The sequence below is a fragment of the Anomaloglossus baeobatrachus genome, chromosome 11 (assembly GCF_048569485.1).
Source record: "Anomaloglossus baeobatrachus isolate aAnoBae1 chromosome 11, aAnoBae1.hap1, whole genome shotgun sequence".
Taxonomy (NCBI): domain Eukaryota; kingdom Metazoa; phylum Chordata; class Amphibia; order Anura; family Aromobatidae; genus Anomaloglossus; species Anomaloglossus baeobatrachus.
Window position 1 is genome coordinate 192,757,137 of NC_134363.1, and position 13,057 is coordinate 192,770,193.

General features: G+C 56.5%; 1 protein-coding gene across 9 annotated transcripts in view; it reads right to left on the reverse strand.

Annotated features, from left to right (window-relative positions):
- Positions 1-13,057, reverse strand: part of ARHGAP32 (Rho GTPase activating protein 32) — a 300,910-nt gene that overhangs the window by 36,571 nt on the left and 251,282 nt on the right. For all 9 annotated transcript variants that reach the window (XM_075327856.1, XM_075327861.1, XM_075327859.1 and 6 more), the window contains 5 exons: positions 4,718-4,820; positions 4,499-4,643; positions 4,146-4,228; positions 2,767-2,874; positions 2,143-2,288 (listed from right to left, as the gene is read on the reverse strand). In XM_075327856.1, coding sequence (XP_075183971.1) covers positions 2,143-2,288; positions 2,767-2,874; positions 4,146-4,228; positions 4,499-4,643; positions 4,718-4,820 — 585 coding nt within the window. The remainder of the gene's footprint in view (positions 1-2,142; positions 2,289-2,766; positions 2,875-4,145; positions 4,229-4,498; positions 4,644-4,717; positions 4,821-13,057) is intronic.

Below are 13,057 nucleotides of genomic sequence, written 5' to 3' on the forward strand. Positions count from 1 at the left end.
AAGGTTCAGTTCTTGGACCCCTGCTGTTCCCCATCTTCACCTTTGGCCTGGTACAGCTCAGAGTCCCACGGCTTTCAGTATCACCTCTACGCTGATGATACGCAGATCTACCTCTCTGGACCTGACATCTCCTCCTTAAGGCCCTGTCACACACAGAGATAAATCTGCGGCAGATCTGTGGTTGCAGTGAAATTGTGGACAATCAGTGCCAGGTTTGTGGCTGTGTATAAATGGAAAAATATGTCCATGATTTCACTGCAACCACAGATCTGCCAAAGATTTCTCTCTGTGTGTGGCAGGGCCTTTACTAACCAGAATCTTACAATCTTGGTCTGCTATTTCATCCTTTTTCCCTGCTCGATTTCTAAAACTGAACATGGACAAAACATCATCTTTACCCCATCTCACTCAACGCTTCCAGCAGACCTGTCTGTCCATCAGAGTCAATAGCTGCTCACTATCCCTAGTCCCACATGCTCGCTGCCTGGGAGTAACCCATGATTCTGCTCTTTTAAAGCCGCACATCCAAGCCCTTTCCACCTTCTGCCGACTCCAACTCAAAAATATTTCCTGAATCTGCAAGAACACCAGTGCATGCCCTCATCATCTCCGGCCTCGACTGCTGCAACCTCCTGCTCAGTCGCCTCTCTTCTTACACTTCACACCCCTCCAATCTATCCTAAACTCTGCCGCCCGACTAATCCACCTATCCCACCGCTATTCTCCTGCCTCCACTCTGCCAGTTCCTTCACTGGCTTCCCATTACTCAAAGACTTCAGTTGCCAACACGTCGGACTTTCGCCTACCGTGAAAACCTACAAAAGGAACCTGAAGACCCATCTCTTCTGATAAGCCTACAACCTGCAGTAACCCTCAGTCCAGTATACCGCTGCCTGACCAGCTGTACCCTCACCTACTATATCCTCACTCCACTATACCGCTGTCTGACCAGCTCTGCCCTCATCTACTGTATCCTCACCCATCCCCTGGACACTGAGCCCTGACAGGCAGGTTCCTCGCTCCTCCTGTCTGTGTGCCCTCGCGGGTAGGGTCTTCTCTCCTTCTGTAGCCTCACCCATCCCCTATACACTGAGCCCTCACGGGCAGAGTCCTCTCTCCTCTTGTCCCCTACACATCCTCTGTACACTGAGCCCTGACAGGCAGGTTCCTCGCTCCTCCTGGCTGTGTGCCCTCGTGGGCAGGGTCCTCTCTCCTCTTGTACTCTCACCTATCCTCTGTACACTGAGCCCTGACAGGCAGGTCCCTCGCTCCTCCTGGCTGTGTGCCCTCGCAGGCAGGGTCCTCTCTCCTCTTGTACTCTCACCTATCCTCTGTACACTGAGCCCTGACAGGCAGGTTCCTCGCTCCTCCTGGCTGTGTGCCCTCGCAGGCAGGGTCCTCTCTCCTCTTGTACTCTCACCTATCCTCTGTACACTGAGCCCTGACAGGCAGGTTCCTCGCTCCTCCTGGCTGTGTGCCCTCGTGGGTGGGCAGGGTCCTCTCTCCTCTTGTACTCTCACCTATCCTCTGTACACTGAGCCCTGACAGGCAGGTTCCTCGCTCCTCCTGGCTGTGTGCCCTCGTGGGTGGGCAGGGTCCTCTCTCCTCTTGTACTCTCACCTATCCTCTGTACACTGTGCCCTCGCGGGCAGGGTCCTCTCTCCTCTTGTACTCTCACCTATCCTCTGTACACTGAGCCCTGACAGGCAGGTTCCTCGCTCCTCTTGGCTGTGTGCCCTCGCGGGCAGGGTCCTCTCTCCTCTTGTACCCTCACCTATCCTCTGTACACTGAGCCCTGACAGGCAGGTTCCTCGCTCCTCCTGGCCGTGTGCCCTCGCAGGCAGTGTCCTCTCTCCTCTTGTACTCTCACCTATCCTCTGTACACTGAGCCCTCGTGGGCAGGGTTCTCTGTCCTCCTGCACCTGTCTGTGACTTGCATTATCCTTGTCCCTATTATATATACCCCTCATAGTGCTATAATAATAACCACTGATCATAGTTGTAAACAGCTACAATGCAGAAGATTGCTCCTAAGGAATCTGCTCAGAGGTTCACTCCGAGTGAGACAATGGAAACATGCGACAAGTATGATCACACTGTGCGAGCGGCAGATCTGACAGAACGGACACACGGCTCCATCACCTGCTCCATCACGTATCACGGAGCTCAGCTTGGGGCTGAACAGCACTTCCACATGGTTCAGGATGAACTCCACCACCACGGACTGGATCCGCACCTCCATGAAGGCGGCGGTCCCACTGAAACACGCCGACTCGATCTGCTTCGATCTAAAAGATAAAATAATTATAAACAGAGAATGTAAACAGCGGCGAGATCCCCCGGGAGATCCCCCGGCCGTCCTGTGCGGAAGGTTTACAGAAAGTGATCTAGATTTCATCAGTTATTCCCTAGCATGGCCCCGTCATCTGTGTGATCCGTGCATCATCCGCCAAATCTTATATAATTCATTACGAAAACCAAAAGAAAACGATCCCAACATCCCAGGAAGCCGAGATTTAATTATTGTGTTGTTTGGCTAGAGCCGCGGTGAGGTCGGAAATAACCATCGTCATCCAGCCACAACCACTTTCCTCATTACTTAGAGGAACGACACATGTTAATTGTTAGTGATCGGCAGCTTGAGTAGTGTGACGTGCTGCTGGAGACCCGAGAGTTACTACACAGCCGAGACAGGATAGCAAGAAGAAAAGGATGTGAGACAAGTCCATCCTGCATGTACCATACCGGGCAATAACGGTCCCATACCGGAGCAGGTTTGGTGCCCAGACGATGGCCAAGTTCTTGGTGTGCATATTGGTGATGGAGCAGTAGGTTGCCAGTCGTGAAAGGTGACGCATGAGAAATTCCAGAGTCCTGCAAATGACACAAGTGACCAACACGTTAGCCGAAAAGTATCCCACTAAGCAGTGCGTGTCAGCTCGTGGGCCCGTTATCAGCGGCTCGCCTGGCGGGCCCGTGGTGTGCGGCCTGCCTCGCGGGCTCGTGGTGTGCGGCCTGCCTGGTGGGCTCGTGGTGTGCAGCCTGCCTGGCGGGCTCGTGGTGTGCAGCCTGCCTGGTGGGCTCGTGGTGTGCAGCCTGCCTGGTGGGCTCGTGGTGTGCAGCCTGCCTGGTGGGCCCGTGGTGTGCAGCCTGCCTGGTGGGCTCGTGGTGTGCGGCCTACCTGGTGGGCTCGTGGTGTGCAGTCTGCCTCGCGGGCTCGTAGTGTGCAGTCTGCCTCGCGGGCTCGTAGTGTGTGGCCTGCCTGGTGGGCTCGTAGTGTGTGGTCTGCCTCGCGGGCTCGTGGTGTGCGGCCTGCCTGGTGCGCTCATGGTGTGCGGCACATCGTTTTTGCTTTTTCATTGTCTTTGCGCCTATTTTTTTGTCTAGCTTTTCCCCCATTTTGTGGGGGTGTATACCCAATTAATAATCTATTTGCCTCATCATCTTTATATGTGCTCGCCTGCCCCTCCTCCCCCCCCCCCCCCGCATTATTTGACCCAATATCCAACATCACTCCAGTCCCATATGAATTTACCAACAAACACAGCAAATACCACAAGACAAAAAAGACCCCTGCAAATGCCGGATCGGAGCCGCTGTCTTCAGACCATCGCAGGTCCCCCAGGTAGGGAGCATTTTCTGCACGTTATTTTTTGGACCGGCCTCTGTCCTGTGAGCGATGGCTATTGCCGGCCGGTGCTTGCGGCTGTAGGATTCCAGGATATGGTGATGGCAGAAACTGCCTAATGTTATAATAAAGCCCCCTCGGTGCAGGACGGAGGCGCCATGTCCTAATCAAGGGGCACACACTCCACTACCAGGGGGTGAAGTCACCCGCCTGCATTTGTGGAGCAGTGTAGTCACAACATCTGACATTGTGAGGACGTGTCCCATCACGACTGCCCCTCCCCCACATTCCTTCATGCTGAGGGCCCAGCCGAGACATGGGAAGGGGATCAGGTCGTAGGCCTTTACGTATGAAACTTTCTATTCTGGAGTGATACTGCAGTGTACATGAAGCACAGCAGGAGGACCCCTGGAGACCCCCGAGGTCTATACATAGCACAGGTTAGGGCGTGTGGCCTTCCCCTGTTCCGCGGTCAGTGACTGTACTATGCCCCCTCAGCGGTCCCTGCGGGACTGACCTGTAATGCGGAGGAGGGAGCTGCTGGATGACATCGTGGATCTTCACCAGACGTTCTTCATCTGTAGCGGCAGAGACGGCGTCCTGTGACAAAACACAGGTGATGGGCTGAGTAACAAGACCCCACACCGGACGAGCCAATGCAGCAGTGCGCAGATAGGAGCAATGAATGACGCCATCTATAGAGGGTCTGATCAGAGCGGCTCCTCAGGACCACCATCACCCGTGAGCTGCCCAGCCGCACTCTGCTCAGTAGGTTGCGTTCCTGCGGCCACACCGGTCGTCACCTTGACTCGCCATATGGAAACCTTTATTATGGATGAAGCAGATCAGGTTTGGGGTGGAAACACTTACAGAAAACTTCTCGTACAGCTGGTAGGTGAGGAGAGGATTGGGCAGCTCGCGGAAGTAGAGTTTACACAGGGAACCCACGCAGTGAATGTCCTGGATGTACACATCCTTAGTGAGGTCCGGGATCTGCTCCGAGTCAAACTCATGTCTAGAAAGGAAAGGTAGAAGCGTGAAGTGATGATCGGCGGCTGCCACCGAGCTCCGCGGGTCACCGGGACTGACCGTAACTTCTGAATATTGGAGGCGATTCCAGACAGGCGATAGATCCCATCCACAATGCCATGTTTCTCTATAAAGTCTGTGCAGCTCCGGAGGACCTGGGGGACTTCACAGAGAAGGAGACATTAGAAGACGGAGACCACTAGTCCCTGGCTCCCCGGCGGACCGATAAAGGGGAACCCCGAGTTATATAATACTCTCTATACATATTCCCGAGGCAGTCACTTCTCACACCGGGCTTACAGCCGAGATCTGATGGGCACAGCCGGGAGCCAGGACGCCTTACATCAGCAGCAGAAAACCAAAGCTCAAGTGTCTCCTGATCCATTGTAACAAACTCTCTGCCATGACAGCACACGCTGCCATCACCCAGGAGGACCGGACAATGCTGGCGACAGGAGGAGACGTTTTTCTTCCAGGTGTAACTCTCACACCTGGTTTCAGGTTTTCTGAGCACATCCAGTGATTGTTCCCAGGGGTCACACCCCGTCCCAGGCAGCTCTGCCCTGTAATTAGCTCACACACGTGCGGCTCTCGCTGCAGCCCGCCCGGCTGTGCTCCTGCACTGCTGCCCGCTGCACTGCTGCCGGCTGCACTGCTGCCCCACGCACTGCTGCCCCCTGCACTGCTGCCCCCTGCACCGCTGCCCCCCGCACTGCTGCCCCCTGCACTGCTGCCCCCTGCACTGCTGCCCCCTGCACTGCTGCCCCACGCACTGCTGCCCCCTGCACTGCTGCCCCCTGCACTGCTGCCCCCTGCACTGCTGCCCCCTGCACTGCTGCCCCCTGCACTGCTGCCCCCTGCACTGCTGCCCCACGCACTGCTGCCCCCTGCACTGCTGCCCCCTGCACTGCTGCCCCCTGCACTGCTGCCCCCTGCACTGCTGCCCCCTGCACTGCTGCCCCACGCACTGCTGCCCCCTGCACTGCTGCCCCACGCACCGCTGCCCCCTGCACTGCTGCCCCACGCACTGCTGCCCCCTGCACTGCTGCCCCACGCACTGCTGCCCCCTGCACCGCTGCCCGCTGCACTGCTGCCCAACGCACTGCTGCCCCTTGCACCGCTGCCCCCCGCACTGCTGCCCCCTGCACTGCTGCCCCCTGCACTGCTGCCCCCCACACCGCTGCCCCCTGCCCCCCACACCGCTGCCCCCAGCACAGTGTCCTGATTATGGGGGTGCAGCTGTACAATACCAGGGATCATCAACTCTCCATTATTACTAATTATCAAGACCATTTTCTCTTCTTTCTAAATCCACTTAGTGAATCAGCGGCCAGCACCTCGGGGTGTGCAGATACCATTACATGATTATCCTTACGCCACTGCCCCTCCCCCACCCCATGGTTTATCTCATGCTACATGTATCCGGAGCGTTCACCCTCGTTCTATCACATCTGAAGCCAATATTAAATGTTCAGCCTCAGGGTCTTCTACACACAAGCCATGCGAGGACCCGTCCAGCCTCCCTCACTATACACACAAGCCATGCGAGGACCCGTCCAGCCTCCCTCACTATACACACAAGCCATGTGAGGACTCATCCAGCCTCCCTCACTATACACACAAGCCATGCGAGGACCCGTCCAGCCTCCCTCACTATACACACAAGCCATGCGAGGACTCGTCCAGCCTCCCTCACTATACACACAAGCCATGCGAGGACTCGTCCAGCCTCCCTCACTATACACACAAGCCATGCGAGGACCCGTCCAGCCTCCCTCACTATACACACAAGCCATGCGAGGACCCGTCCAGCCTCCCTCACTATACACACAAGCCATGCGAGGACCCGTCCAGCCTCCCTCACTATACACACAAGCCATGCGAGGACCCGTCCAGCCTCCCTCACTATACACACAAGCCATGCGAGGACCCGTCCAGCCTCCCTCACTATACACACAAACCATGCGAGGACCCGTCCAGCCTCCCTCACTATACACACAAGCCATGCGAGGACCCGTCCAGCCTCCCTCACTATACACACAAGCCATGCGAGGACCCATCCAGCCTCCCTCACTATACACACAAGCCATGCGAGGACTCATCCAGCCTCCCTCACTATACACACAAGCCATGCGAGGACCCATCCAGCCTCCCTCACTATACACACAAGCCATGTGAGGACCCGTCCAGCCTCCCTCACTATACACACAAGCCATGCGAGGACTCGTCCAGCCTCCCTCACTATACACACAAGCCATGCGAGGACTCATCCAGCCTCCCTCACTATACACACAAGCCATGCGAGGGACTCATCCAGCCTCCCTCACTATACACACAAGCCATGCGAGGACTCGTCCAGCCTCCCTCACTATACACACAAGCCATGCGAGGACTCATCCAGCCTCCCTCACTATACACACAAGCCATGCGAGGACTCATCCAGCCTCCCTCACTATACACACAAGCCATGCGAGGACCCGTCCAGCCTCCCTCACTATACACACAAGCCATGCGAGGACTCGTCCAGCCTCCCTCACTATACACACAAGCCATGCGAGGACTCATCCAGCCTCCCTCACTATACACACAAGCCATGCGAGGACCCGTCCAGCCTCCCTCACTATACACACAAGCCATGCGAGGACCCGTCCAGCCTCCCTCACTATACACACAAGCCATGCGAGGACTCGTCCAGCCTCCCTCACTATACACACAAGCCATGCGAGGACCCGTCCAGCCTCCCTCACTATACACACAAGCCATGCGAGGACTCATCCAGCCTCCCTCACTATACACACAAGCCATGCGAGGACCCGTCCAGCCTCCCTCACTATACACACAAGCCATGCGAGGACTCGTCCAGCCTCCCTCACTATACACACAAGCCATGCGAGGACCCGTCCAGCCTCCCTCACTATACACACAAGCCATGCGAGGACTCGTCCAGCCTCCCTCACTATACACACAAGCCATGCGAGGACTCGTCCAGCCTCCCTCACTATACACACAAGCCATGCGAGGACTCGTCCAGCCTCCCTCACTATACACACAAGCCATGCGAGGACTCGTCCAGCCTCCCTCACTATACACACAAGCCATGCGAGGACTCGTCCAGCCTCCCTCACTATACACACAAGCCATGTGAGGACTCATCCAGCCTCCCTCACTATACACACAAGCCATGCGAGGACTCATCCAGCCTCCCTCACTATACACACAAGCCATGCGAGGACTCGTCCAGCCTCCCTCACTATACACACAAGCCATGCGAGGACTCATCCAGCCTCCCTCACTATACACACAAGCCATGCGAGGACCCGTCCAGCCTCCCTCACTATGCACACAAGCCATGCGAGGACCCGTCCAGCCTCCCTCACTATACACACAAACCATGCGAGGACCCGTCCAGCCTCCCTCACTATACACACAAGCCATGCGAGGACCCGTCCAGCCTCCCTCACTATACACACAAGCCATGCGAGGACCCGTCCAGCCTCCCTCACTATACACACAAGCCATGCGAGGACTCATCCAGCCTCCCTCACTATACACACAAGCCATGCGAGGACTCATCCAGCCTCCCTCACTATACACACAAGCCATGCGAGGACTCATCCAGCCTCCCTCACTATACACACAAGCCATGCGAGGACTCATCCAGCCTCCCTCACTATACACACAAGCCATGCGAGGACTCATCCAGCCTCCCTCACTATACACACAAGCCATGCGAGGACTCATCCAGCCTCCCTCACTATACACACAAGCCATGCGAGGACTCGTCCAGCCTCCCTCACTATACACACAAGCCATGCGAGGACTCGTCCAGCCTCCCTCACTATACACACAAGCCATGCGAGGACTCATCCAGCCTCCCTCACTATACACACAAGCCATGCGAGGACCCGTCCAGCCTCCCTCACTATACACACAAGCCATGCGAGGACTCATCCAGCCTCCCTCACTATACACACAAGCCATGCGAGGACCCGTCCAGCCTCCCTCACTATACACACAAGCCATGCGAGGACTCATCCAGCCTCCCTCACTATACACACAAGCCATGCGAGGACCCGTCCAGCCTCCCTCACTATACACACAAGCCATGCGAGGACTCATCCAGCCTCCCTCACTATACACACAAGCCATGCGAGGACCCGTCCAGCCTCCCTCACTATACACACAAGCCATGCGAGGACTCATCCAGCCTCCCTCACTATACACACAAGCCATGCGAGGACTCATCCAGCCTCCCTCACTATACACACAAGCCATGCGAGGACCCGTCCAGCCTCCCTCACTATACACACAAGCCATGCGAGGACCCGTCCAGCCTCCCTCACTATACACACAAGCCATGCGAGGACTCATCCAGCCTCCCTCACTATACACACAAGCCATGCGAGGACTCATCCAGCCTCCCTCACTATACACACAAGCCATGCGAGGACTCGTCCAGCCTCCCTCACTATACACACAAGCCATGCGAGGACTCATCCAGCCTCCCTCACTATACACACAAGCCATGCGAGGACTCATCCAGCCTCCCTCACTATACACACAAGCCATGCGAGGACCCGTCCAGCCTCCCTCACTATACACACAAGCCATGCGAGGACCCGTCCAGCCTCCCTCACTATACACACAAGCCATGCGAGGACTCATCCAGCCTCCCTCACTATACACACAAGCCATGCGAGGACTCATCCAGCCTCCCTCACTATACACACAAGCCATGCGAGGACTCATCCAGCCTCCCTCACTATACACACAAGCCATGCGAGGACTCATCCAGCCTCCCTCACTATACACACAAGCCATGCGAGGACCCGTCCAGCCTCCCTCACTATACACACAAGCCATGCGAGGACTCATCCAGCCTCCCTCACTATACACACAAGCCATGCGAGGACTCATCCAGCCTCCCTCACTATACACACAAGCCATGCGAGGACTCATCCAGCCTCCCTCACTATACACACAAGCCATGCGAGGACTCATCCAGCCTCCCTCACTATACACACAAGCCATGCGAGGACCCGTCCAGCCTCCCTCACTATACACACAAGCCATGCGAGGACTCGTCCAGCCTCCCTCACTATACACACAAGCCATGCGAGGACTCATCCAGCCTCCCTCACTATACACACAAGCCATGCGAGGACCCGTCCAGCCTCCCTCACTATACACACAAGCCATGCGAGGACTCATCCAGCCTCCCTCACTATACACACAAGCCATGCGAGGACTCATCCAGCCTCCCTCACTATACACACAAGCCATGCGAGGACTCATCCAGCCTCCCTCACTATACACACAAGCCATGCGAGGACTCGTCCAGCCTCCCTCACTATACACACAAGCCATGCGAGGACTCATCCAGCCTCCCTCACTATACACACAAGCCATGCGAGGACCCGTCCAGCCTCCCTCACTATACACACAAGCCATGCGAGGACTCATCCAGCCTCCCTCACTATACACACAAGCCATGCGAGGACTCATCCAGCCTCCCTCACTATACACACAAGCCATGCGAGGACTCATCCAGCCTCCCTCACTATACACACAAGCCATGCGAGGACTCATCCAGCCTCCCTCACTATACACACAAGCCATGCGAGGACTCATCCAGCCTCCCTCACTATACACACAAGCCATGCGAGGACTCATCCAGCCTCCCTCACTATACACACAAGCCATGCGAGGACTCATCCAGCCTCCCTCACTATACACACAAGCCATGGGAGGACTCATCCAGCCTCCCTCACTATACACACAAGCCATGCGAGGACTCGTCCAGCCTCCCTCACTATACACACAAGCCATGCGAGGACCCGTCCAGCCTCCCTCACTATACACACAAGCCATGCGAGGACTCGTCCAGCCTCCCTCACTATACACACAAGCCATGCGAGGATCCGTCCAGCCTCCCTCACTATACACACAAGCCATGCGAGGACTCATCCAGCCTCCCTCACTATACACACAAGCCATGCGAGGACTCATCCAGCCTCCCTCACTATACACACAAGCCATGCGAGGACTCATCCAGCCTCCCTCACTATACACACAAGCCATGCGAGGACCCGTCCAGCCTCCCTCACTATACACACAAGCCATGCGAAGACCCGTCCAGCCTCCTTCACTATACACACAAGCCATGCGAGGACTCGTCCAGCCTCCCTCACTATACACACAAGCCATGCGAGGACCCGTCCAGCCTCCCTCACTATACACACAAGCCATGCGAGGACCCGTCCAGCCTCCCTCACTATACACACAAGCCATGCGAGGACTCGTCCAGCCTCCCTCACTATACACACAAGCCATGCGAGGACCCATCCAGCCTCCCTCACTATACACACAAGCCATGCGAGGACCCGTCCAGCCTCCCTCACTATACACACAAGCCATGCGAGGACCCATCCAGCCTCCCTCACTATACACACAAGCCATGCGAGGACCCGTCCAGCCTCCCTCACTATACACACAAGCCATGCGAGGACCCGTCCAGCCTCCCTCACTATACACACAAGCCATGCGAGGACCCGTCCAGCCTCCCTCACTATACACACAAGCCATGCGAGGACCCGTCCAGCCTCCCTCACTATACATACAAGCCATGCGAGGACTCGTCCAGCCTCCCTCACTATACACACAAGCCATGCGAGGACTCGTCCAGCCTCCCTCACTATACACACAAGCCATGCGAGGACCCGTCCAGCCTCCCTCACTATACACACAAGCCATGCGAGGACTCGTCCAGCCTCCCTCACTATACACACAAGCCATGCGAGGACCCGTCCAGCCTCCCTCACTATACACACAAGCCATGCGAGGACTCGTCCAGCCTCCCTCACTATACACACAAGTTATGCGAGGACCCGTCCAGCCTCCCTCACTATACACACAAGCCATGCGAGGACCCGTCCAGCCTCCCTCACTATACACACAAGCCATGCGAGGACCCATCCAGCCTCCCTCACTATACACACAAGCCATGCGAGGACCCGTCCAGCCTCCCTCACTATACACACAAGCCATGCGAGGACCCGTCCAGCCTCCCTCACTATACATACAAGCCATGCGAGGACTCATCCAGCCTCCCTCACTATACACACAAGCCATGCGAGGACCCATCCAGCCTCCCTCACTATACACACAAGCCATGCGAGGACTCGTCCAGCCTCCCTCACTATACACACAAGCCATGCGAGGACTCGTCCAGCCTCCCTCACTATACACACAAGCCATGCGAGGACCCGTCCAGCCTCCCTCACTATACACACAAGCCATGCGAGGACTCGTCCAGCCTCCCTCACTATACACACAAGCCATGCGAGGACCCGTCCAGCCTCCCTCACTATACACACAAGCCATGCGAGGACTCGTCCAGCCTCCCTCACTATACACACAAGCCATGCGAGGACCCGTCCAGCCTCCCTCACTATACACACAAGCCATGCGAGGACCCGTCCAGCCTCCCTCACTATACACACAAGCCATGCGAGGACCCATCCAGCCTCCCTCACTATACACACAAGCCATGCGAGGACCCGTCCAGCCTCCCTCACTATACACACAAGCCATGCGAGGACTCATCCAGCCTCCCTCACTATACACACAAGCCATGCGAGGACTCATCCAGCCTCCCTCACTATACACACAAGCCATGCGAGGACCCGTCCAGCCTCCCTCACTATACACACAAGCCATGCGAGGACTCATCCAGCCTCCCTCACTATACACACAAGCCATGCGAGGACCCGTCCAGCCTCCCTCACTATACACACAAGCCATGCGAGGACCCGTCCAGCCTCCCTCACTATACACACAAGCCATGCGAGGACCCGTCCAGCCTCCCTCACTATACACACAAGCCATGCGAGGACCCGTCCAGCCTCCCTCACTATACACACAAGCCATGCGAGGACCCATCCAGCCTCCCTCACTATACACACAAGCCATGCGAGGACCCGTCCAGCCTCCCTCACTATACACACAAGCCATGCGAGGACTCGTCCAGCCTCCCTCACTATACACACAAGCCATGCGAGGACCCGTCCAGCCTCCCTCACTATACATACAAGCCATGCGAGGACCCGTCCAGCCTCCCTCACTATACACACAAGCCATGCGAGGACCCGTCCAGCCTCCCTCACTATACATACAAGCCATGCGAGGACCCGTCCAGCCTCCCTCACTATACAGAGACATAGACACTAAACTGATGAGGAGTGATAGCTGTCAGTCTGCAGCCTCTGATAACAAGTCTCTGAGAGGGTGAAGAAATGAACACGACTTATATTAAAGCAGCGGAACATCTTGTAAGAAAGTAATTTATTAAGATCAAGTTTTAAAGGAAACCGGTCACCCAGTTCCTGCCGCCCGAGCCAC